This window comes from Falco punctatus (genome assembly GCF_963210335.1).
Source record: "Falco punctatus genome assembly, chromosome: 6".
NCBI classification, from domain to species: Eukaryota; Metazoa; Chordata; class Aves; order Falconiformes; family Falconidae; genus Falco; species Falco punctatus.
The window spans coordinates 24,286,607-24,310,549 of record NC_137585.1 but is presented as its reverse complement, the minus strand read 5'-3'; the positions used below and the strand labels follow the sequence as shown (position 1 = coordinate 24,310,549).

General features: G+C 50.9%; 2 protein-coding genes across 2 annotated transcripts in view; one reads left to right on the top strand and one right to left on the bottom strand.

Moving 5' to 3' along the window:
* Positions 1–23,943, top strand: part of WNT5B (Wnt family member 5B) — a 72,975-nt gene that overhangs the window by 18,886 nt on the left and 30,146 nt on the right. The window lies entirely within an intron of this gene.
* FBXL14 (F-box and leucine rich repeat protein 14) lies at positions 13,441–16,976 on the bottom strand. The gene has a single exon (XM_080393544.1). It carries the CDS (start codon positions 16,839–16,841, stop codon positions 15,639–15,641), a length of 1,203 nt encoding a protein of 400 aa, XP_080249670.1. The 5' UTR covers positions 16,842–16,976; the 3' UTR covers positions 13,441–15,638.

Here is a 23,943-nt window from a genome sequence, read left to right as displayed (position 1 = left end):
CCTCCAACTATCGAAATGCAGTTAGGGCTGGATGAAACACAGCAGCTATTGAAACAATTCAGGACAGAAAGTGGAGGAAGGCAAAAATATAATTACGCACATAGGGAGCAGTCACGTAGCCAAATGCCAGCGTCTGTGTAAAGTGACATGTTGTCTTTAATAACCACGAGTGTGGTCAGGCACCCATTTATTTCCTCTGAGAGACAACGCAAGGAGCAGGTCAGCGCCCTCCAGCACGATGCTGAAACACTGGGTCAGTGTTGACTCAGAGGAAGGAGCTCCACTGCCTGAGTCACCCGCATTACATCCTGAGGGACCCTGGTTTCCCCTGCAGTATCCAGTATCGGCAAGTCCCAGCGCTGCCATCCTGCTGAGATCAGATGAAATCATGACCTGCAGTGATCTGGCTGCAGTTAAGTATAAAGAGATACTGAAAAAAACACATCTCACGCTTAAGGGCTAGAACAGTGGTGGGGTTTTGTTTGGGTTTTTTTAATGATTTTGTCTTGAATTACAGATTGACACCACCCCCCCAAAAAAAAAAAAAAAAAAAAAAAAAAAGAAGAAAAGTCATCTTTAACTAACTTGGTAATAATAGTATGGTTTTTAAAGTACTTGTTTAGCCAAGCTGACTATATGCTTACACAGCTACCTCTGGCCTGGGAAAGATTGAAACCACAATGGCTAAGTATAGAGGCCTCTAAAATATCTTCATATATACAGTGCCTGAATACACAAACAGAACTGGTCTCTCTTCTGTCTACAGGAGCAATATTTTCCATAGGATTTGTATTGACAGAGGTTTTCCCCCTAGAGTTATGCATATTTATTAAAGTAAAAATCCTCCAGAACTGCATCCGTGTGCTGAACCCCATTCCACGACCACCTTCAACCTGACACAAGAAATATAATAACTTCCCGAAGAAAAGTAAGCACTTTTTCATTCTGTGGTGTAGCAGGCTCCTGACCAGGGATTGGTTTGGGGGGGTTTCTTTGTTGCTTTGAGTGTTTTTTCTTTTATTTGTAAAGACGGGGGGGAACTACTGCCAGGATTTTAGCCTCAGCTCTTGAGAACCGCTAGCGCATGAAGGAGAGATGCTCCTGTCCTTGAAGTGTGGTAGGATCCATGGACTAAGCGACCAGAGCTGCACTAGATGCTGGGCATACCAAGACGCATTTGCCTCGCTAAAGAAAGCATGTCCGTACGCAGCGTGAAGTTTGCTGCTGGGATAAACTCCTCTTTGTGTTCAGTGCTTTGTAGTCTGTTTTCTGGAGCGCGAATCTGCATCTCTCTTGGAGCCTGACCTCTGACTTCTCTGTGTGCCTCCCTTTAATTCTTTGACTTAAAGTGCTGCAGTTGCTTTTGGGTAGTTGTGGGCAAAGCAGTTTTTCTGTTCTTCCTCTGTGAGTGTGATACCTCAAATATGTTCTTGCCAATTCCCAGCTGTGGGCTAGTTTTGTACTGACACAAGATATTCTTGGGTAAATGACAGATTTCCCTGAACTGGGGTTGGCGCTACTCACTTTGCACGTAGCTGTAGGCAGTGCGTGACATCGTTCTAGAGGGAGCCAGGAGGTGGTAGGAGTGGCACGCTGAGTGCATGCCCAAATTATGTGCTCCGGGGAGCAACACCTGGTTTATGAGACGTGCAGATGTTGCATAGGTGGTCCTCAGGCGCTTGTAGATTTTTGCATCGTTTCTACTGTGATTATCTATAGTGGTTCTGGATCGTCTGCTGGCACAACAGCAACCCTGGAAACCCCCCAGCTTTCACAACAGAACTTGTCTTTCCCTTTTGGATACAGCAGCTTCTTTAAATGTTTGTAACAATATGCAGCTGAATATATAGACAGTTCTTTCAACACCGAGTCCCTGACTGACACAATATGTCTGCAGTTACTGCACTCAGGCTGTGTTTTGAAACCCTACTGTCCACAAGGCCCGTTCTTCAGGGAAATGGTATGGAGGGGGCAGAAATGAACATGCGCTGGGACTTCCTGAAGAGCTGTTGGGAGGCTCTGACAAATTTCCTGTGCTGTGCCTTGGGCACAGGAATATCGGTGATTATGTTTGAGACTTCTCCGTTGGCTTCCATGCAGATATCTCAATTGTTGGGTTTTTTTTGAACTTCCAAAAATAAACTTTCCTGTTCTTGTAGGTGTGTACTGCTCTTGGTTTAAGCACAAAGCATCTGAGATGCAGAGGGGTGGCAGGGTTTGCCTGCAGCTAAGCAGTGCGCCCAGAGCAGAATCCACTCTACTGGTTTTCCTGACAGGTACAAGTCACCAGAAGCTCCAACGGTGCTCTGGGACATCTGAGTGCCTAGATTTCTAAAAATTCAAGTTGTAAGCCTCTTCGCTTCCCTTGCTCCACTGCTGCTGATGCCCATTCCATTGCATACCTGCACATGAGGGCAATACGCTGTGTAAGACACAGAGTTGCAATTTCCTGGATGAGTAGTGTTATTTCTGTACTGTATTGCAGCTTGGCACTTCTGTTCTGCTGCTCCAGCGATGAGCCTGGAGCTGAAATTGTGTCTCGAAAATAGTAGTGATAGTGCAAGCAGGAAACTAGTACCTAACTGTGCACCTTCTGAGTACAGTGGCAGTCAGCATGACTACTCTGCTGAGAGCTGGAAAGGGTTTTTTTTCACTCTGTTTATGCTTGCGAGACATCCTATACTAGTGACAGAATTGACAAGAGCCCATGAAGTTCAAAGGTCTGTAATGCTCATGCTGGGGTAGTTTTGGTGCAGTGTCCCACTTGGACAGGAGTGGTTCCAGTTGTCATGGCCTGTCAGTCCTCTCTTTTCACTTGCAGCATAAAGCTATGCTAGAAAAATTAGCTGCTTCTGCTTTGTGCAGCTGTGTGTGAAACACTGGTTATCATCAGTCTTACTGAACTGAGCACATCCCTCATGTCTCCATCAGTGGCCCCTGGGTAAGGGACAGAAATACGGTCCCTGTTGACTCCTGTGCGGAACACTGCTGTTAGATCGATGAGTACGAGAGAACACCCGCAAGGAGGATAAAGGAATGGGGCTGGCAGGTATCTACAAAATAAAGTAGCAGGATTGCTGGGACAGAAGGTAGATACTGAGTTATCTACATGTCTTAGGAAGCTTTAACAATTTACAAGCGGCAAGTTGTATCTTTATAGTATCTTTATGGTATGTATTATAACAATATTGTAAAAGATAAAATCTTTATAATGTCCTGGTGAGCAAATCACTTTACATTGTTGGCATTCTCATGTCAACTCTTGAAGGCCATGAACATTTGCGAGGATCCTAATAGTTTGCAGACATGTTTATCGCACATGTAGAAATCCACCTGTATAATGCAGCATGATAACTGGGCTCTTCACGAGGCAGACCCTGCACAGAGGTGGAGTTGAAGCATGTTGCATCCAAGGCGCATCTGCAGGGAGCGAAGCGTGAGGACTAGGGGAAAGGAGTTGTGGTCCAGGCCATAAGAGGTTGCCCTAAACAAAGAACTCCTCGACTCTTTTCTGTTGCCCATTGTGCAGAGCTTTAAAAAACACAGCTTAATCTGGAGATAAAAAATAAAATATTTAAGGTGAATAGGGAGAAAAATTATTAGATGTAAACTGGAAGTGGTTGGGTAAGGGGGCTGCACGCTGTGTCTTTAAGGAGAGTTTTAGGAATGGGTAAGATAAACCTTTGTCAGGAATGATCCAAGTATATTTGATCCTGCCTCCATGCAGAATTTGGATGGTGATCTCTGGAAGTCCCTGGTGTTTCAGTGATACTGTAAGTAGGGCTTTTCAAGGTTATCGGTGGATAGCAGGCTGTGTATAAACAGAAAGACTCGAGACTCCAAGAGTGAGGCTCACTGACAGCACTCAGGAACAGCAGGCTGGGGGGAAGATCTGCTTCCTTGGAAGCAGTAAAAGATGGCTCTCCTGTGGCGCTATGCCCGGCACTCGATTTATTAGGGAGAGAAGATGGAGCTGGAACTGACTCTTCACCTGACCTTACATTTTTAGTGCCACTAATGAATTGCACAGGTCACATACTACACTAGTAGTTACTGGTGATTCTGTGCCCCTTATCTTTGAATACTCAAGCTATCTTGGAGAGCAGACTCATTCGTCTTTCAGAAGTTAGACATGTGAAGAGTATCTTAAAGCACATCAGCTTTAATGAGCAATTTTGGGCAGGCTAAGCCATTTGTCTTTTTATCTTATTGTCTTAAAACTCTGCAAAAACAGTGTCCATGTGAATGGAGAGAATGAAGCAGAAAGGGGCAAATGACTTGATCCAAAAAAACCCCAAACCAAAACAAATGACTTCTAAGCAGTATTCAAAATTGCAAAATCAAAATCCCCAGCTTAGGCACCACCTAGCTCCTGGAGGCATCTTAATTCCACAAATGCCTCATCTGCCTTTTTCTCTGTGTTTGTTTGTCTGGGTTTTTTTAAATTATTTTTGTTTTAAAACCCCTCAGGTACTTAGGTGCCTGCCCAAAACTGCTTGACTCTGATCATGATCCAGAAAGCAAGCACCCTGGCCCCTCAGCCTCCCCAGGCGCTCTTGGAGCACACCTAGCACTCACGGACACGCTAAGATCGAAAACCCAGTGGCAGCTGCCACTTTGTTTTGAAACATCTTATATAGCAGCCAAATGGTTGGAAGGCTCAGGGATCAAAACCTGCTTCTCTGTTTCATCCAACAGCTGCTTTATGCAGCACCCCGAGGGGTTTCAGAAGGAGGCTGGCCCCAAGAGTAAAAGCTGGTGGTCCATAGCCATTGCTTCCTTTGCGTACTCTGCTTCTTGCGCTGAGTCTGGAATAACCATCCACACCATAGAGCAGCGTATATAGAAATAGCAAAAGTGGCTCCTTCTCCTGGCTGTGGCTGGAGGGCCAATGGTTAGTGCCTTCTCCAGGAGAGGTAGGTTTGAAATGCCGCAAAGGGAGGCAGGAATTAAAGAAAGTCTCCCGCTTCCTCAGGCTACTGTTTAAAAGCAGGGCATGCTGCTGCTTCCTCTGGGTATGGCTTGCTTGCTTGTGCACAAACGGGAGTGTGGCAATCTGATGGCAGAGGAGGAGCACTTAATTCTGGGTCTTGTGTGAGCATAGGCAGTTCCCAGTGGCTCGGAGCAAGGTACGGAGCCCCTCAGGCAGGAAAGCTAGTGGCCTTTCTCTTCTGGCTGGCCCATGCTAAGCATGCTGACAGTAAGCGGCTCCATGCCTGGCAAGAAGTTGTTTTGGAGCCTCAGTGGTGTCTGACTCTTCTCAGAGGCCGTGAAAGCACCGAGGACCCTAACCCCGGCATCCGCCCTTGGAGCAAGGCCCTTAAAAGCTGGGTGTTGCAGTATACGCATCTCCGGTGCCAAGTCTTTTTTGGAGCTTGCTGCAAGTAACTTGTGCAAGGCGTCCTGCATAATGGCTTTGCAAAGCCAAAGCCCAGCCTGTCCAGTGGACCACATCCCTGCCTGCTTCTTGGTTATTCAGTTCGGCTAGCCTCACAGGACTGGAATAGGTTGCTTTTTCTCAAGTTTTTTGTTATTAAAAAAACCCCAAACTTCTAGTGTTGCTTCTGTGGAAAAGCATTTCTGTTTGTTGCATGGTGCTGGAGTGGGACTTGTCTAACCTGGAGGCTGGGGCCCGTCCTGCAGGACGGCGAGGAGGCGTGCCGCCCAGCCAAGCCCTGGCTTCGCTGGATCCAGCTGCAGTGGTTTAGGTTTCTGGCTGAGTCTGTCTGAAAGCGGCACAGAGCAAAACACAAAGAGAGGGAGGGTCGTAAGTACCGCCATTCTCTCCTGATAATCCCTTAAAAAATAATTGCGGGCCTAAACCTCTGGCCTCCAGCAAATTTTCCACTCGATTAGAGGCTTTTGTGAAGCTGGGGAAAGGGACACGCAGACTTGCACATTGTGCCGCTGCCTGAAACTTCCAGCTGGGATTTTTTCCATCAAAAGAGGATTTTAGTAAAACCATTATAAGGGGCTTAGTCACAGAAAAGCAGTTGAGCTGAGACAGGGGTAGATTAGCTTTAACATGCTTGTTTTTGGCACTAGGGACAGGGTGGAAGTTACACCCAGCCGCTCACATGCAGCCTCCCCCAGCCTCACTGACTCCCTGGCAGGTGTGTGCAGGAGATGATATGTCATGTGTGTCCCCAGTGTCCCCCTAGCACTTGCATCTGAAGCTGGCAGAGGTGAGGGGAGGGAGCAGGCAGCCCAGGCATGAGTCCTCACGCCGTGTGGTCTGGAAACCAAAAGTCACTGTCACTTGGTCGGTCTTTGGTGTGGTCTGGGTGCGTTTTTGCTAAGGGACAGGTGCCTCTCGGGAAGAACTGTGAGGGGTGATAGCATTTGCAGCCTTAAGGACCATGTACCGCTGGTGCCTTTGATCTGTATGGGTGGTCGCTGAGCGTCTCTGCAGGGACAGTCCTGGTGAAGATGTACACAGAGCATCTGGGAGAGCTGCAATCCGAGCTGTACCTGACATTGTGACTGGACATTGGCCTTCAGGGCTGTCAAGGCAGCGCTTTTTGTCAGCTCCAGTTTTGTTTGGTGAAACTGTCCATTGCCTGAAATAAGAGCCGTGATGGCGGCTGATGAGTCTGAACAGATAGGGATGGTGGTTCCTGCTGCTGGGAGCTCTTCCACAGCCCTCACTCGTACACCACAGAAGCACTGGGTGGCACAGCCTGGTGTGGGAAGAGTAGGAAGATATCCTCTGCACTGTTTCTCTGTTCTGGCCCTCCCTCTCCAGGGCTACCTTAGGCTGGAAAACTCATTTCAATTTTTGCTGCTGCAAGTGGCAGAGGCCAGCAGGACTGGAGACAGCAGAGGTGAGTGCCAGGCACTGTTTGGCTACTCATGAATTTGGGATGTTACCTTAGTAAAGTTGCTTTCACCTCTCTGTCCCCATTGGTGATGATTTCTCCCTTTCTGATGTCTGCATATGTAATAAGCTGTGCAGAAGGTGATTATTAATTCTAGTAAATTATCGGGTATATCTGCTTGTGAAAAAGACACCATCACCATATCTGTAGCAGCAGCATGAGAAGTGGATTAAAAAAACCTATTCAAGCTTAGGTGCTAAAGTGGAAGGACAGTCATATGGCTCCAGATACCTTAATCGCTGTGGGGATACCCCATGGAGTAACTGTACCAACAACACAGCCCAGCCCTGCACAACAAAACTCACTGAAATAATCCAGTCCTGCTCCATCACTGCTTTCACACTTGCATGCTTTACAAAAAAAAAAAAGAAAAAAGAAAAAAGAAAATTCTCAGCGTCACGCTATAGATGTCAAGAGGTGTGGCCTCCAGGCAGGAGTACCAGGTCTAGGATGGATGTTTCCCAGCAGGCGGCCAGTGCAGCTGAGGCGCATGGGTGTCGTGCAGCGATGGGCTGCGTTGACCACCCTTCCAGCTGTGCCAGCTGTGGCTTCCCGTCCTGGTTGGTGGTTCGAACCCTCAGGCCCCTTCACCGCCATCAAGTACCGATGGTGATGACGATGGTGATGACGAGAGCAGCTCACCATCCCTCGGGGCTCCCCGCGCTGCTGCGCGCCCACCCAGCCAGGGCCGCACGCCTCTCCCCTGGTGACCCCCGAGCGACACCATGACCCCCTGCTGCGGACCGCTCGCGGGACGGCGATTTTAATTAACGAATGTGTGAAGCTGTAATTAACTGCAGCGAGAGGCGTCGTGCGGCGCCGCGGCCCGGGCTACGCCGACCCGCCGTGCCCCGCCCCGGGCAGCCGGGCCGCGCTGTGGCGCGAGGGGCGCGGGCGGCACTCGGCGGGCAATGCTGCCGCCTGGCGGAACGGCGCGGCGCCGCAGGCGGAGCCCGGCGGGGGGCGGCGGCGGGGGGGCGGGGAGCCGGCCGGTCCCTGGAGGTGCTGCGAGGTGGAGAGAGAAATTCGGGGCTGTGCGCCTCTGGGTAGGGGGTGGGGATGCAGGGGCGTGGGGTGGGGATAAGGATGCTTCACCCAGCCAACGCATAAGCCCCACCGGTATCATGGGCAGCACTCACTGTTCTCTTACCCGTGCTGTCCCCGCCTGGTTTACTGGGTGGTAAACAAGCGGCCCGAGGGACCCCGTTGTCCCCATCACCTCTGGCCAATCCACACAGGGATTGGTGGCACGTAGGGAACTTTGGCCAAGCGGCCGGAGATTTGCCAGAGCTGAGCAGCCGGTGTTGCGTCCCAGGTGGTTCCATGAGCCTGGAGGAGCTGGCACGGTCCACTCAGTGGACTTGTGATGGTGCGTTTACTATGATCTCAAAGCGCAAAAATCAAGGCGACCACGCCAAGGGGTTATGCTTCAGTTAAACAGCACAATTTTATTGTTTGCCCGTAAAGCAGCGTGCGATAAGTAAAAAGACAGAAAGTGAAGGAAAAGATAAAGTAAAAAGAAAAAGGAAAGAGGATTATAGCTACCACCACGGGTCCAAGGCGTCCCTATGGTCCCAGGTCCAGGCAGCATCCCACCAGTCCTTCCGATTGTCATGATCCTTGGTGGGGGTGATCTCAAATTCGGTTGATAAAGAGTCCTCTTTTATGCCAAGCAATACACGTTGCTCCTCCTCTGGCCCATGGCTTGTTGTCAGTCTCTGCCTTCTCGAGCAAGGTTATCACGCATGTTGTGGTTCATCGTAACAACAGTTGTATGCGACCTTATCGTAGTTGTTCCTTCCAGCGCCGGGTATCAGGGAGCGGCATAGTACTCCTTGTACCATGCAGTTCTCCTTCAGGGTCTCGGCGTCTCGGTGTCCATGAGGAGCACATTCCATCTCCAGGTCTCTATTAGCAATGTTGAGACAATATCATTCTGTTTAGACCGACTCTTACAGGAGCCGAGGAAACCAGCTCATCTGTGGCATGGAGCAACCTTACGGGATTTCTCCCCAACATGCTGCAGGAGAAGTTTATAGCGCTGGAGGATGCGCATAGTTCACGCTGAAGCTGAGGCTCCAGGCATGCAGCTGTGGCTGTCACGGAGGGAGATAATGGCAGGGCCTTAGTGCTGCTGGGCGCTTGGCTTGCAGCTCACCAAACAGGGAGAGAGGCTGCTGGCCACGGAGCTGCAGCCAGCATGCCCCAGGGTGCTGTCTGTACACCTTTGGTGCCAGCCTGCCAAGCCCCTTCAGTTGCCCAGGGGTTGTAAAGCTGGGATGTTTTGGAGGAGAAGGAGGGGAAGGAGAAGGAGGAAGAGGATGAGCTTCATCCTGAAATCACTAAACTGAGCCCGGAGACACAAGACTCAAAGGAAGGAAAATAACTAGGAGTTGCTTCCCATTTCTAGATCTGTAGCAGAATAGGAGTTTGGTTTATGCCTCAGTAACCGTCTCATGTGGAAATACTTGCTCAGGGCATGCATCCAGGCCCTGGTATTAAACTTTTGACACCCTTTCCAAAGCACACCTCAGGCTTTAGGAAATCTTTTAGGAAAATCCCATTTCCGTTCATCTTTCTGTTGCAAGGACAGATTGGGTTTGGATTTCTTCAAAATCTCTATGGTGCTATTTCAGTGTGGGCTGCCATTGAGCTAATGCATTTGGTAGATTTAATTAAAGAAGGGTGAGAAGCACTAGCATGCCTGCCAAATATGGCTGGAGTCTAAGTTCTGGCACAGGAGTCCAACGAACCCTCTCCAGCTCTTTCTTTCGTGCAGCGTGGGGCTGGGGAATTGCGTGGGACAGCCTCGCTGGCTGGCTGTGGCAGGGAGCATCACGCAGCGGAGCCAGCAGCTCTGGCATGGGGCCTCACTGGTGTCCTGAGGGGTCGTCACATCCAGCCTGCGCCACCCGGCTGAGTTTATCAATGATCTCTTTCCTCCACAGAAGGCACGACTACAAAGCTGTTGGCTAAAAGAATGGGATTTCAGGTAGAGGAGGGAGAGAGAAAAAATAAAAAAGGGTCCACTTTGCTAGAAGCATCCTGCGTACATACGTGGCAAGGCTGCCAGACTGGAGGAACACCTACCCTTGAGCTGTTAATGGCAGCCTGTGCTAACTTCTAGCTTTGGTTCCAAAAAATTTGGGTGTCTTGGCCACCCAGCTCTCATTTTAACTCTTCCCTGACCTCCAAAGGGCAGGTTCAGTAGTAAGCTCTGTATTATCTAGCGCAGAGATCACCTCTTGTCCTAGCAGAGGCCCCAGGAGGTTTGCATGACAGCTGCCCCATGACCCTGTTATTTATTATCGGGGAAACAAAGGGACCCCAGAATCACCACAACAAACTGATTCAGTCGAACCCACAGCATGGGGCGGGAAGGTGTAACATGTATAAATCTGTCACGCACAGACCTCCCATATGCTAGTCCGCGGGCAGTAGGACCCAGGTGGAGCCGCCTTTTGCTCCCCATCTCCCAGGGAGAGGAGCCAGCCACTGGCTTGGCCAGGGGAGCAGCTGCTGCAGCAGCCCGGGGACCCCCTCGCACACGCAAGGCTTGGCCACAGCTTGCGAGCCAGCATCCCCCACCGCCGCCCCTCGGTCCCCGGCTGCTTCCTCTCCTGCCTGCTCCCTTCATCCTCTCTTCGTGTCGCTCCTGCTCTGTTCCGCTTTCTGCCACTAACTCTGGAGCATGGCCCCTCTGCTCCCCAGAGCCACCGGTCCCTAAAGTGCGTCCCAGCTCCACCCTCCATCCTCCGTGGCCCAGCCTGTGTGGCTGCAGGCGAGGGACCCTGCAGCCCCAGCCGGCACGGCTGGCAGGGCTGGGAGTGCTTTTGCTGGGCGCAGCAGCAAAGGCTGGCACCAAAGCCACCACTGGGGCTCTGTGGGCTCCCTGATACTGATGGGAGACTTTCAGCTTGCTTTCAAATAGTGGTGTTTTGTTGGTGGGTTTTGGTGGGGTTTTTTTGTGGTTTTCTACCCCAGTTGCCAACTGAGTCATGTTCAGAAATTCAAGAGCGGCTGGAGAGTGAAAATTAAGTTTCCTTGTTACGCTAAGGAGTCATGGGGTAATTGGTCTATGGTTGTTGGCAATCGATTATTTATTTTAAGAAACCCTTTTCTTTACTAGTAAACACGTGTGTTCCTCCAGCCCTGGCCTCACAGAGCAGGGAGGCACACATCTGTGCCTCAGGAGGTGCTGTCACACTGGGGCGTAAGGGGAAGGCGTGAGGAGCCCTTGCTCCATCTACGGGAACAGCCCAGGGTGTCTAAACATTGGGCTTCAGGGAGGCTTTGGTTTCGGCAGCTTCCTTTGGCTTGGATTCTCCTTAAAGAGCATGCCAGGCCATGTGGGCAGTGCTTTTGGCTTGTTATTTTTACATGGGGAGAGGAAGTTGGGGTTTTTTGGGGAAAAAAAAATCCTGTCCTAGTTCTGATTACAGAACTTATGAGTGCACAGATGTCCCATCGTTATCCATGTGAACATGGAGCTTAATAAGGAGATGCCATTTTCGCTCAAATCCAGCAGAAACTAACCTACCTTATGAGAGATGTATCATTTGACCTATCCCTGGCTGGAACTGCTGCCTACCCCAGGAACATTTACATTTTCAGAGGTAATGGGAACCTGACCTGGAATTCCCGTTGCTTTTAACATTCATACATACATCCTCTTTTTTTGGTCAAGAAGTTTCTGTAAACTTTTTCTTAATGCAGGAAAGACAGACCCTACATCTCCTTCCAAGTAGAGGAAGATGGATATAGTGTCAGGCTCAATTAGATCCAATTGTGGTGGCTTTCCCGAAAGCAAACAATGAAGCTTTTGTGATGGTCTCCCCACAGAAAGCTTGGAAGTCTTGGAAAGAAGGTGAGGTGGAAAAAAGAACACGCATCCCAGAGACTAAACCTCGAGACAGCCCAGGTCCTTGGGATGCGGAGGAGATAGTGTTTCTTTTCCGGAGGGCCAGAGCTGGGCACTATTCTCCCCTTTGAAATGCAGCACTGACATAAAAGGGGTGAGGTGGTTAGAGCTGGCAACAAAAGAAGTATGCCCAGTCCAACCTCAGCCAAAAATACCCGTGGCGGCAGAGGCTGAGCCCCCGGGGTGGGCGCGGAGGGGACCTCCGCATCTGTCCCACCTGGAGCAGCACCCCGGAGCCGCTGGAGCTGGAGCAGGGTAGCGCAGGGGGGAACAAAGTGGCCTGCTCAGCGCTGGAAGTGCTTAAAATGCAAATGTACAGGAACTTCAGACCATCCCCCTCCCTCCTCCTCGGCGGAGGAAAGCAGCTTAAATACAGCCAGGCCTGGAGAGGAATGTTAAAAAGAGGGGAAGAATCGCCCTCCTCCTTTCCACAGGGACCCGGCCCGGCCAGATTGAGTATGCATGACTGAGCAAGCAAGCAAGGACAGCTCCTCTTTTAACTTTCCTGAACAATGGCTCCAGCTTCTTCCACCATTTCGCATTCCCCCTCCTTCGAGGCAGGAAGGGGGCAGCGGGCGAGCCCCGCCGCCGGGCTGGGGGAGACGGGCTTTGTCGCTGCCCTGTAAGCACCGCTTAGCTCCATCTCCAGCAACAATAAAAAACCCACACCGTGGAAGGCTACCAAGAGACCCCATCAGGTTAAAAGTCATACGTTGAGGCAAAAGATTATGGTATAGGACAAAGGACACCTTAATTATTCAAACTTTTTTTTTTTTTTTTAACACATTCCCATTTTACTTTTTTAATCTTCTCCTGGGCAGCAGAAACCAGCCAAGCCATTTCAGATTTCCCAGGTCCTCATGTGCTGGTGAGGGCACCCTTTTTGGTGGTTGTCACTGCTGGGAAATGTTTTTATTTGATGGGTCTCCCACCCAGGGTGGGCCTCAATTTAAATCACAAAAAAAAACCCTTAGCTATCTACCTGGAGCTTTCAAAAATTAAGAAACACAGCCCTTCTGTACCCCCTCCCAAATGTCTTTGTCAGCCACCGAACACTCACTGGCTTGGCAGCGAGCTGCAGTGCTTTGGGTTTGTCTGACCTCAGACTGAGCTGACACTTCACACCGCCGGGCAGCTGAAATTCGTTTCTCCCCACAGATGCTGCGAGCGCCCTTGCAGAGAAGGCCGGTCCTCCCAAACCCCTTCCTTATGAGCTCTTCATGGTGATGTTACTCAACATCCTGCACAGGAGGCACCAGGCTCTCTTCCTTCCTTCTCCTCCTCTGTCGCTCACTGGAAAAAGAGCGAGCAGCCCCAAACCCCCGGCATGAGTCGCACAGCATACTTACCAAACCCAACAGATAGACAGATAGATACACATCTTTAAAAAGCACAGACAACACAGATACAGCTTTTTTTTTTAAAAACATACTTCATATTTCCTCTTTTATTATATAAATATGTTTAACCTTTTACTGTAAGAATATAAAATGTTTTAAGAGGATCTTTGTTATTTTTTTTATACAAATTCACAAACAGTACAATTAATCCATAGGGGTCTCTGGGTTTGCGTTAACTCCGTGGTCTGGCCTGTTACTGTGGAGGATTCGAGATTTTGAACAGATGAGAAGAAGAAAAAAAAAAAAAAAAAAAAAAAAAAAGCCATGATATTTGTCTTTTTAAAAAAAAAGGCAAAAACAAAACAAAACCCAAACTTCCTCTTTAAAATAATAATAAAAAAAAATATCTAAAGACCCAGCTCCATTTTATTGACAGAACAGAGATAAGACAGATGAACTTCAGTCTCCTCCCCTTCACATTGCAGCCTCGGGGCCTGCAGGCCAGCTCTGCTCCTCTCCACCTACAAACAGGCAGCCTGGCATAGTGACCTTTTGTAGGTGATTTGGGAGGGGAGGGGAAAGCATTTGCATATATCTATATATATAAATTCTTTTTTAAACAAACTTGCATTTTACACATTTCTGTTAACAGTAGCCCAATCCTCAGCGCGGATTCTCATGTTACATATTTGTGCTAGAAGAGTAAAAGCACAGTTCGGGTCCCCAGTCCCTGGTGAAGAGGGAGGGAGAGGCACAACCAGAATGTGAAGGTGGGACACAGTAGGATAAGCTTAAAAACAGAAATTAAAAAAAAGGGAAGGGAGGGGAGGGGGGGGGTGGAGAAAAAGAAGAACAAACCCAAGGGGCATTATTCCAGTCTAGGCACAAAAATGTTTCAGTCTCAAAATCTCTTTCCTGTAAGAATTCCAGGGCTTTTTTTTTTTTTTTTTTTTTTTGGGGGGGGGGGGGGGAAGGGGAAGTAACAAATTAAAACGAGGTAGCCAGACATCATATATATATTTATATATATAGAATATATTCAGCAGAAAAAAAATGTACTTAAAAATCCACAAGAACAGCAACTTCATATGTCTTTAAAAATAAAACCATGTAAGAAAATGAATACTGTAAAGAGGAGAATGAGTGAGGAAAACTGGGATCAGTTACAGGACATAAGCAAGGGATAGATGGGAGAGTAAGAGGCTGTTTTTGTAGCAGTAATTTTTTTTATGCATTTCAAAATAAGAACAGGTCACAGTATCTCAAATGAAGCAGAAATGAAACTGGAGATTCTTCGTCAAGTCCCCTGGGTAGAGGGGAGCTAGCCACCCCTTCTACCTGCTCACCCCAACCCAAAGAGGAATGGATATGTAGCTGGATATGTCTATCCCTGTTGCCAAGAAGGAGGGGAGAAAAAGAGAGAATGATGAAAGGGAAGACGACTCTTGGTAACTCCTCAGTGTCCCCCAGTGCACAGGAAGGCTTAAGAGACTGGGGTCTCTGTCCAGGCCCCACAGAGGCAAGAGAAAAAGGAAATGGTATCTTCATCTCCAGTAGAGAGATGGGGGGAGAGAGAATGGAGTGCCTAGGCTTTTCCATTAACCATAGTGCAGGATGACACAGAAACATACTGACAAAAGAAAAGGCTGAAGCTATCCCTAGTCTCAGTGCAGTGGAGAACTGGAATAGTGGGAGGTTGCATCTGCCCACACCAGAGAAAATAACATGGAACTGGAGAATGAAAACAGATTAAAAAAAAAAAAAAAACCAACAAAAAAGCCAAACAAAAAAAAACAACCCCAAAAATACCAATGTACCTAGGGAGCAGTATTTGTCACAATTCCCAATTGACAGGGGAGGGGCAAGCGCAGAGGTGGAATGGTTATTTTACTAAAAGCTGTGTCTGTGCCCAGCGCAGAATGACTGGGTGGCTGGGTACATAAGTGTAGCTAGGAAGCCTTTTCTGCTGTTGTTATTGTTTGTTCCCATCTCCATTCCCACTCTCCTTTATATTAACAAAAAATAATCTATCCTGGATATGTGGCAGAACAAGGGTCTGCCTTTATCCATCCTTAGTGCACAAGGGGATGGAATCAGGGAGTGGGGATAAAGAGGGGTGTCTCTAGCCCCAGTGCATAACGAATGTGGGCTTCTACCTCTTCCGCAGGGAAGGATGCTGTGAGGGAAGGGGGAGCTCTGTCTCCCCAGCGTAGAGCTGGAGGCGTGACCTGGAAAAAGGATAGGTGCTTTCTCTCCTCCTGCCCCACCACCCTTCCTCCTCCTCCTCGTCCAGAGCAAGGGTAGGTAGGCAACACAGAAGGGTTGAGGATATACACTCTTTCTCTCCATTTCTCCCTCCAGTGCCAGGGTGTGTGGGTAGCATGGCTCTGTGCGTGCCCCTCTCTTCTCTCTTTCTCTCCTCCATTGCAGCAGTCAGTCAGTCAGTCAGTCAGTGAGTCCCTCCAGAGGAGATGGAGGTCTCGGGGTGCCCCCCTCCTCTCACCTGACCTTCTCGCTCTCAGTCATTTCCCAAAGTCCCAGGTTGAGCACCTTGAGGCAGGGCAGCTGGGTGATGCGCTCCAAGCCCCGCTTGGTAATGCGGGTGCAGCCATAGAGATCGATGCCCGTGAGCTGGCTGAGGTGTTCGGCAATGAGCTCCAGGCCCTTGTCAGTGATGCGGACGCACTGGCCGATGTTGAGGGTGCGGAGCCCGTGCATCTGTCGCACCATGCGGTTGATGCCCTCGTCGCTAATGTGGCAGGAGCAAAGGGAGAGGGAACGCAGCCCATCCAGGCCCTGTGCGATATAGGCTAGGCTTTGGTCTCCCACCTTGTCGCAGAAGGAGACGTCGAGGCCGGACAGCCGCAGGCTGCCCATGGCCAGATGCATGATGCCTGTGTCACTGATGTTGTCACAGGAGCGCAAGTTGAGGCTGCGCAGGCTGCTCATGTGCGACAGGTGCAGCAGCCCCGCGTCCGAGATGCCCCCGCAGAAGCTGAGGTTGAGCTGGCGGAGGCGGCCCAGCCCGCGGGCCAGGTGCTTGAGCGAGAGGTCGCTGAGCTTCTGGCAGTCCTGCAGCGTGAGCTGCTCCAGGCCCAGGCAGCCCTCGGCCGCGCTGCGCGTCATGCCCGCCAGGTGCCCGATGCCCACGTCGGAGAGGTGCCGGCAGGAGCGCAGGTTGAGGCTCTTGAGGCGCTGCAGGCCCCAGGCGATGAGGAGGAGGCCGGTGTTGGTGATGTTGCTGCAGCCCCCCAGCTCGAGCACCTCCAGGCCCTTGAGGTACTGGGCGATGCGGCCCAGGCTGCTGTCCGTGATCTGCTTGCAGAGGCTCAGGTTGAGCGAGCGCAGGGAGCTGATCTCCGCCACGAAGGCGTGGCCCAGCCCGTTGTCGGTGAGGTTGTAGCAGCCGCTGAGGTTGAGGCTCTCGATGTCCGCCATGCCCTGGATCACGTAGCTCAGGCTGCGCCGCAGCGACAGGATCTGCACCCGCCGGATGCCCCGCGCCGCCAGGCTGGGGAAGAGCGAGGGGTTGGCGCGGCGCAGGTGCAGCTTGGCCTCCACGCCCCGCCAGACCGAGCGGTGGTAGGCGGCGTCCCGCCAGGCCGTGCACACCTGCGCCGCGCGGCCCTTGTCCCGCACCTCCAGGTACCCGAAGATCATGGCCAGCAGCTCGGGGAACAGGCACGAGATGTGCGTTTCCATCGCACGCCCGCGCCCGGCCGCCCCCGCCGGCGCCGCGCTCCTCCTCGCCGCCGGGCCCGGCCCGCTTCCGCTCGGGGCCCGCCCGCCTTCCGCTCCGCGCCGTGCCGCGCCGCGCCTCTGCTCGCCGCCGCCGCCGCCGCCGCCCTCACATCGCCGGCCCGGGCGGCGCGGCGCGGCCCGGCCCGCGGGAGACGCTGCTGCGCGACCGCCGGCCCGGCCCGGCCCCGCGCCCTGCGGCTGCCGCCTCTACCGCCGCGCCGGGCGGGCCGCGCCGCTGCTGCCGCCGCGCTGCTGCCGCCGCGCCGCCCCGTGCCGCATCGTGCCGCCTCCCGGCGGGCGGGCGGGTGCGCCCCGGCGGCGGCGGCGGCCCCCGCGCTCCGTCCCTGGTGCCGGCCGCCGAGCCCCGCCGCCTCCCTTTGTCTCCGCGCTGCCGCCGCTCACAGCCCCCGGCCCCGGGCCGCCTGCATCCCGCGGCGGCGGCGAGAAGGCAGCGAGGGCAGGGGGTCGCGCCGGCCCGGCCCGGCCCGCCCCGCCGCCGGTACCGACTCCGCCGCTCCGGGCCCGGCCGCCGCCGGCCGCCTGCTCCGCTCCGCCGCGCGCCGCTCGCTGCTGGGCCCCGGCGCCGCGCTCCGGCCGGGCGGGAGGGGGAGGAGGCGAGGCGGGGGGCGGGGGGAGGAGGGAGGGAGGGAGGGAGGGAGGAGGCGGTGCTGGGCCGGGCCTGGCGGCGGCGGCGCCGCTCGCATTACCCCCGCCCTCTCTCCCGTCCCCGTCTCTGCCGCCCCCCCCCCGCCCCCCCCCGCCGCTTGCGCAATGGTACGATCCGGAACACTCCGAGCTGTCGCCCTGGAAACAGCGCGGCCCATTCGCTGCGCCCCGCCGTTAACCGTTGCTGCGCCGCCGCGGCGCCCCGCTGCCCGCCGCCCCCGCCCGCCAGCGCCGCTCCGCCGCCGTAAGGGGTGCGCGGGCCTCTGCGCCCTGCCCCCCGAGCGCCGCCGGCCGACGTCGCCCCCCTTCCCGCCCTGTCAGCGTGGGGAGGTCGCGGCTGGGCGTCGCGTTGTCACCCTTGGGTGACTCGTCCCCGGCTGGGCGGGGGCGGCGGAGCGCGCCGTGGGGAGGGTCGGGCCGCAGATGGCGGGCCCGCCGGCCCCCTCACCGCAGGCTTCCCTCCTCGCCCGCCGCCCGGCAGCCTGCCCCACGCCGCGGTTTGCCCAGGGCCGCGGTGGGCCGGCTGGAGAACGAAGCCCTGAGCTCCCTGGGGAGCCCGGCGCGGGCGGACCCCGTGAGAAGGGAGAGACGGCGGCCTGTGCCGCTGCGTGGGGCGAGGGGAGCACGGGCCACTGCCTCGCCGTGCCTGCGGGAGCACGGGCGGCTCGGCCTCGAGGCTGCGGGACAGCTTTGAGGACCAAAGATCGAGACCCCTCTGGCTGTGCGTCCCTGCAGGAGCCATAGGAGCGCGGCTGCAAAGAGCTCGGAGACCTGGGTAACTGTCAAGGTTGCTACACCTCTGGGTGGACCATTGCAGGGCCTCTGTGATAGGAAATGGAAAAACTTGTGGAAACTGCTTTCAGCTAACGGTTTCCTTGAGGTAGCTCTGAAAATAATTGAAGTACTCACGTAAACCGAGCCATTTCAAAAAAGAATGTTTGAAATCCATGTTTCCTACAGGTCTGTAGCCTCGTGCAAGGGTGGCTGCACATGTTTTGACAGTGGGCAGTATTGTGCAGCATTAAAAATGGGTTAAGTTCTACCAGAGATCAGGTAAGGCTTTTCAGAACAGTTTCAAAAGAGGACTGCACATCTGTGCCAAAGGGCTGTAAAGAAAAAAATAAAGTTCACATTTGTTCAGCACAACAGGGTGCATTCTTAATACCGTTCAGATTACTAAAATACTACAAAAATCAGCCTAGTAACCAATGTGTTTGCTGTACAGAGTTTCACTCACCTGAAGGGACAGGCTCTATTTAATCATCATCTAAATTTATCTGCTACAGAAATGCCTGTGGCTCCATCTCCATGTACAGATTCCGTATTTGTAGACTCTGTTGACTACTTAGAGGTTAATCATTTAGACTTCTACTTTTTCCTTTCCTTTTTGCTTTAAATTGGAGGCAAGGCAAGTTGAAGGACTCTGAGGCCCTGATTCTTCAAGGAGATCCCCATGCATACAAGCATTGCTATCGACATTAGCCTGCGGTTTGGCAACGCAGAAAAGCCAGCAGTGCGACTCCTCTATTACTGGCTCAAAAATGGGGTGGCCACATGATGTGAAGCGCTAACCTGGTATTCATTCACTCTCCCTGCTCAAGTTAATTCAAGAAGTTTTTAACAGGTTAACTTTTTACTAGCAGGCTTTATGCTGGATCAGGTATCACTGTACACAACTCTAGCCAGATCAGGTATCGTCTGCACCCCTGCGGCTGGCATATGGCCAGCCTAAAACTGGCGTTGGCTCCGTATTGTGCGCTCTGGCTCATTCAGCAGAAGTGTGATCATGTGCCTTGGCCCAGTCCCGATCAAATTTGTACTCCTGGGTGATCCAGCAATGTGTAGACCTGGTTTTAATGATCGTGGGGCCACAGTCCCACACAGATGCTGTCCCGGGGTGTCACCCAGTATGAATTGTCCTTGTAGCATTATTTAGTTAGTTTTGTGCTGTTGAAGGGGTGGTGGTTAACCGTTGGGTTAATAAGAAAAAGATCAGGGGCAATACATTTTGCTGAGCAGCCGCACTGCAGACCTACTGCGCTCAAACCAGTTGTTGAGCATCGCAACTGAAAAGGAGATTTTCTGTGAAGTGAGGAGCAGGTGAAAGGTGCGGCGTCTCGCAGGCTGCGTGGGCCTGCCTGGGTGAGGATTGCTCGGCTGAAGACAGCGGGATTGCTTACAAAAAGGCTGAGTCCAGTAGCCACCAGGCAACATGTGAGAGAAATGTGGTATAAAGGTGGTGGTGGTGTATCTTGGTGATTGTTGCATTACTCATAACTGGCAAAGCTACAAGCAAGTTATACAAGTAATTCTGAAAGAGTGCTAATGAAGTCTTTTACCGTATTATCCCAAATTCAACTGCAGAATCTTACCATGGAAGTAACGCAGTATTTCCTCTCTCCCAGCCTTCACATTGCCTTCAAACCACATTTGAGGAGGAATGAGGAAAGGCGTGCTCTTTAAGGCATAAAAGCTCACCTGAAGTACTTTTTTTCTTTATGTCTTAGCACGTTGTGTCTGTAACACCTGTTGTGTGCAACCAGGAAAGGTTAGAAATAGATGGTGCATTTTCTGGAGACCTTGCAGTTCCCTTTCTCACACGTATACTTTGAGCGTCTGCTTCCTTGTGAACAATTAAGATTTACATGTTAAATGGAACAGCCCTGGAATTTGGACTCCTAATCCTAATCTGCTGTGGGGCTGGGTTTTTTGTGGGGGCAGGGGAGGCACAGAAGATATTTTTCCAGTAGATTTTTATTTCTGACATATCTAAGTGACAGATGTTTGGAAATAGAGGTTTAGAAAGATGAAGTAAAAGTGTGTGAAAAGGGCCAATCTATCACATGGTTGGTCAGCTGACTTTGTGTTTCCAGAAGTAAGGAAATACATGCCATGTTTTTAAATGATCTCATACAGTATAAATAGGAGGTGGTAATCACCGTGTGATAAACTGCGTTTTATTAAAATTCCCTGCCTGCCTGGTATGCACTCAGATGGCTGATTGTCCCCCTGGAACTGTCTCCAGCATTCCAGCCCCTTGAGCAGCTCCCAACAGCCGCTTTCTCTTTTTGAAAGCACTTGCCAGATAAATGTTTCATTCTTTTTTTCCCCCCAATTACCACTGGTGTTCAGTGGAGGCTGGACAGTTTTGCTTGGCAGAGGTTCAGGAGAATCTGTGTGACTCACTTGTGGCCTCTGTGATTGGAAGTAAGTCGTGCTGATAAAGCTGTCCCATCGTCTGTCCTGTATCTTTTATTGCATTGCTGGGCATAGTGTCCACCAGGTCTTCCTGCAGCTGCCATCTCAGTCTGCCCGTGTTTGTTTCTTTTGCTTCTCAATTTGCAGGGTAGCTTTTGGCTCAAATTAATCATTTAAGAGAAAACAAATATGGAATCCTTCCCTAACCTTCCTTTTCTTCTGCCACCCTACTCCCTGTGCTTTCTGCATTTTTATGGCTTCAGCTGTGGAGTTGAAAACTCATTAATTTACCCACAGGAATATTCCTGGCCTTTGGCCTCTTCTTAACCTATGGGTGGTGGCCACCAGCACTGCAGGATCGAAATGACACAGAACTGCTTGAATCATAAAGCCCGTGGTCTGCTAACTCTTCTCTCTCTTTTTGATCCCTTTAACCTTAAATTAATTCCTAAAGTAATCTATTTTCCCACCTTGCCTAACCATACTTCTTTCGATGAACTAGCTCCTTGAGACTGTGTTCCTCCTTGCCTTCTCTTGTGCCCCGCAGTTGCTAATCCCTTTCATTGCCCCACTCAAACACGCTGTCCCATATCCCAGCATCTGAGGGAGCGGAGATGACAGGCAGCTTGGATTCATGCGCTCCACTCGCTATGACTAAGATGATCAAAGGGATATTAGGGAGGCAGGAGCCTCAGTCATGCAAACAGCTTTGGAGATCTAGGCTTTCATTTCAAACAGTGATGCTTTTACTTCCACCCTTGAAAGAAACAAGGCATGGACCGCCTTAGCCTCCCTCATCTGTTGCAGAGGCTGTAGGCTGGTGCCTTTTGGGGTGTAGCCTGATACAATCTGTTAGATAATTTCCTGTGACGACCTGATGTTGGGTTTTCAGTCCTTTTGTCCAGCACACCGCTACATTACTTCTCAGTTTAAAGCATTTTGCCGCAGTCTGAACTATAGTGGGGAAATTTCACCTCTCCAAAACATGCAACTGCCTTAATGAGTAGTTCAGTTGACACTGGTTTGGGACTGGTTCAAATTCTAATGTCAGCCACGCTCCAGGGGGCTACAGTTGTCCTTCACAAATTGGCTTCCAGACCTTCATCAGATTTGCAGCGCATCCACAAAAATCAACTAAACCTAATACAACCCATGGTCTTAAACTGGGTTTAGAGTTGGTTTAGTGGAACTTCTTAAAAGTCAATTTGTGGAACGTTTTTTGTGTATCAATGAGACCAAAACGGTCCTTTAGCATTGATGACGCCTAAGCCACTATCTTCTGACATGACTCAGGAAAATGAGGGTGTCACCTTGTCATGGAGAGAACGTGGTGCTCGTCAGCATTTCATGCTGAGTGGACTCCTGGCTACTACTGCAGTGCTTTTCTGCTCCTAGCAAGGTGTCAGAGAAGCTGCGCCAGCGTGTTTTAGCCTTTCTTGAAGGTAAAGCGAAAATGATCCCCTAGAACGCTTCTGTGAATGCAACGAGTAATTACATGACAAAGATCTCTATTATGCATTTAAGTTATGCATTTAAGTGTAGGCAGAGCAGATGTGTAATGTGCATAATTTAGATTCATAAGCATATATACATATCTGTGTACATGCACACGCTCATATTTAAATCAGGATAGGGCTGTTAAGTGAATGGATCTCCTTTGGAATTCATGCTTGTCATGATCTTTTTTTTTTTTTGACCAGCTATTATAAAGAACGTGTAACTAATCAGTGGGTTATTTGGAAATGGTAACATTAGGATCCTCTTGCATGCAGAGCTTTGTTGCGAAGCTTAGGTCACTATGAAGCTTTTCTGAAACATTAAAAACTAGTGCTTTTTCTGTACTTTGCAGGTATCATGTCGCTTGTATTTTAGGATTACATGGTTCCTCCTGCAAAAAACAATTCTGATCTGCCATGTGTTTCCCGGTGTCGGGGGTGGTTTATTCGAAATACAGCGTACTGTGAATATGTGGTTAGGTGCTGGGGCAAAATTCAGAGCTGATGTGTCAGTGCAGACTCCAGCTCTAAATTTGAGCCTTTGGGATTTAGGTGTTTTCTTCAGGTTTTGATTTTACTTGTCAGTCAATAGCTGACAAGAATATAACTATGCTGGTATGAGGAGGAATGGTCAGAGGATGTAAAGTGTGGGAGGTCTGGATTATATTCCCAGTTTTGCCATTAAATTGGCCAGCAACTGTTGCTGCTGTAACAGACTGAACCAAGCACAAATGAAAGGATCGCTTAAAGAACCAAAATAATATACTATGGTCCAGGCAGCTGCACTTAAATGCCATGTACCTATCACATATGTTTTGGTCTGCTCTTGTGGGACAGGACTGTCTGGTGGTTAGAGCAAGCGACCTGGGCCCCTGGCCGCAGGCGATTCTCTGACTCCGCCACACGTGTCACACCCTTCGTGGCTTATAAGAAGCTCAGTACTCAATAGTTAAATCATTAAAGGGAAAGTGCTCTGGGAGGGTAGGACGTAAAATCTGAAGCCTCGGCAGTTGCAGTTCATTGCACTGGGTGCTATTTTAAGTGTTGGGCTTTGTCATTTCTTTATTAGCAGTACCAAAGAAGATTGAGATGGCAGAAAATATCTGATGTAATCATTATTATTAAAAGCAGTGGCACAAAAACAAAGAGACCTTTCAGGTAGTAATTGCTTTCATAAGCCATTCCTGGGGATTGAACTCTGAGACCTCTACAACTTGATCTAAAAGGGACAGCCCCTGCAGTTACAGCAGAAACATGTGTGTCCAACGTGCTGTGTGGTACCTGTTACAGCAGCAGGTTTGTGAAGTCTTCCTCTGTAACGGCTGTTCTGTCCAAAACCCAGCGGAGATGGCTGGATGCCGTTTGTGTGTAGCTCCACTGACAGCCAGCACGTTCAGCCTGGGGTGGAGATGTTCTGGCCTTTGGCTGAGGCTGAAGACGAGTGGGAGCAGCCTCCCCTCCGCCAAAGGTTTCCATGCAGTCAGGGCAAATGTAGCAACACTGGCCAGCTTGCCAGGTAAGGGTTATTTGGCTACCAGGTAAGATTCTTGGTGTCTTCTCTGTCAGAAGCTCCAAGGAAGAGAAGGCATCAGGAGCTGGGCTTGTCCTCTCCGGTCATGCCTTGCATGGGGCCCCCAGGAGCGAGGTCCAGGGATGGGTAACTCATACATTCTTATGACAGCAAGAGTTAGAGGTAACCTTGC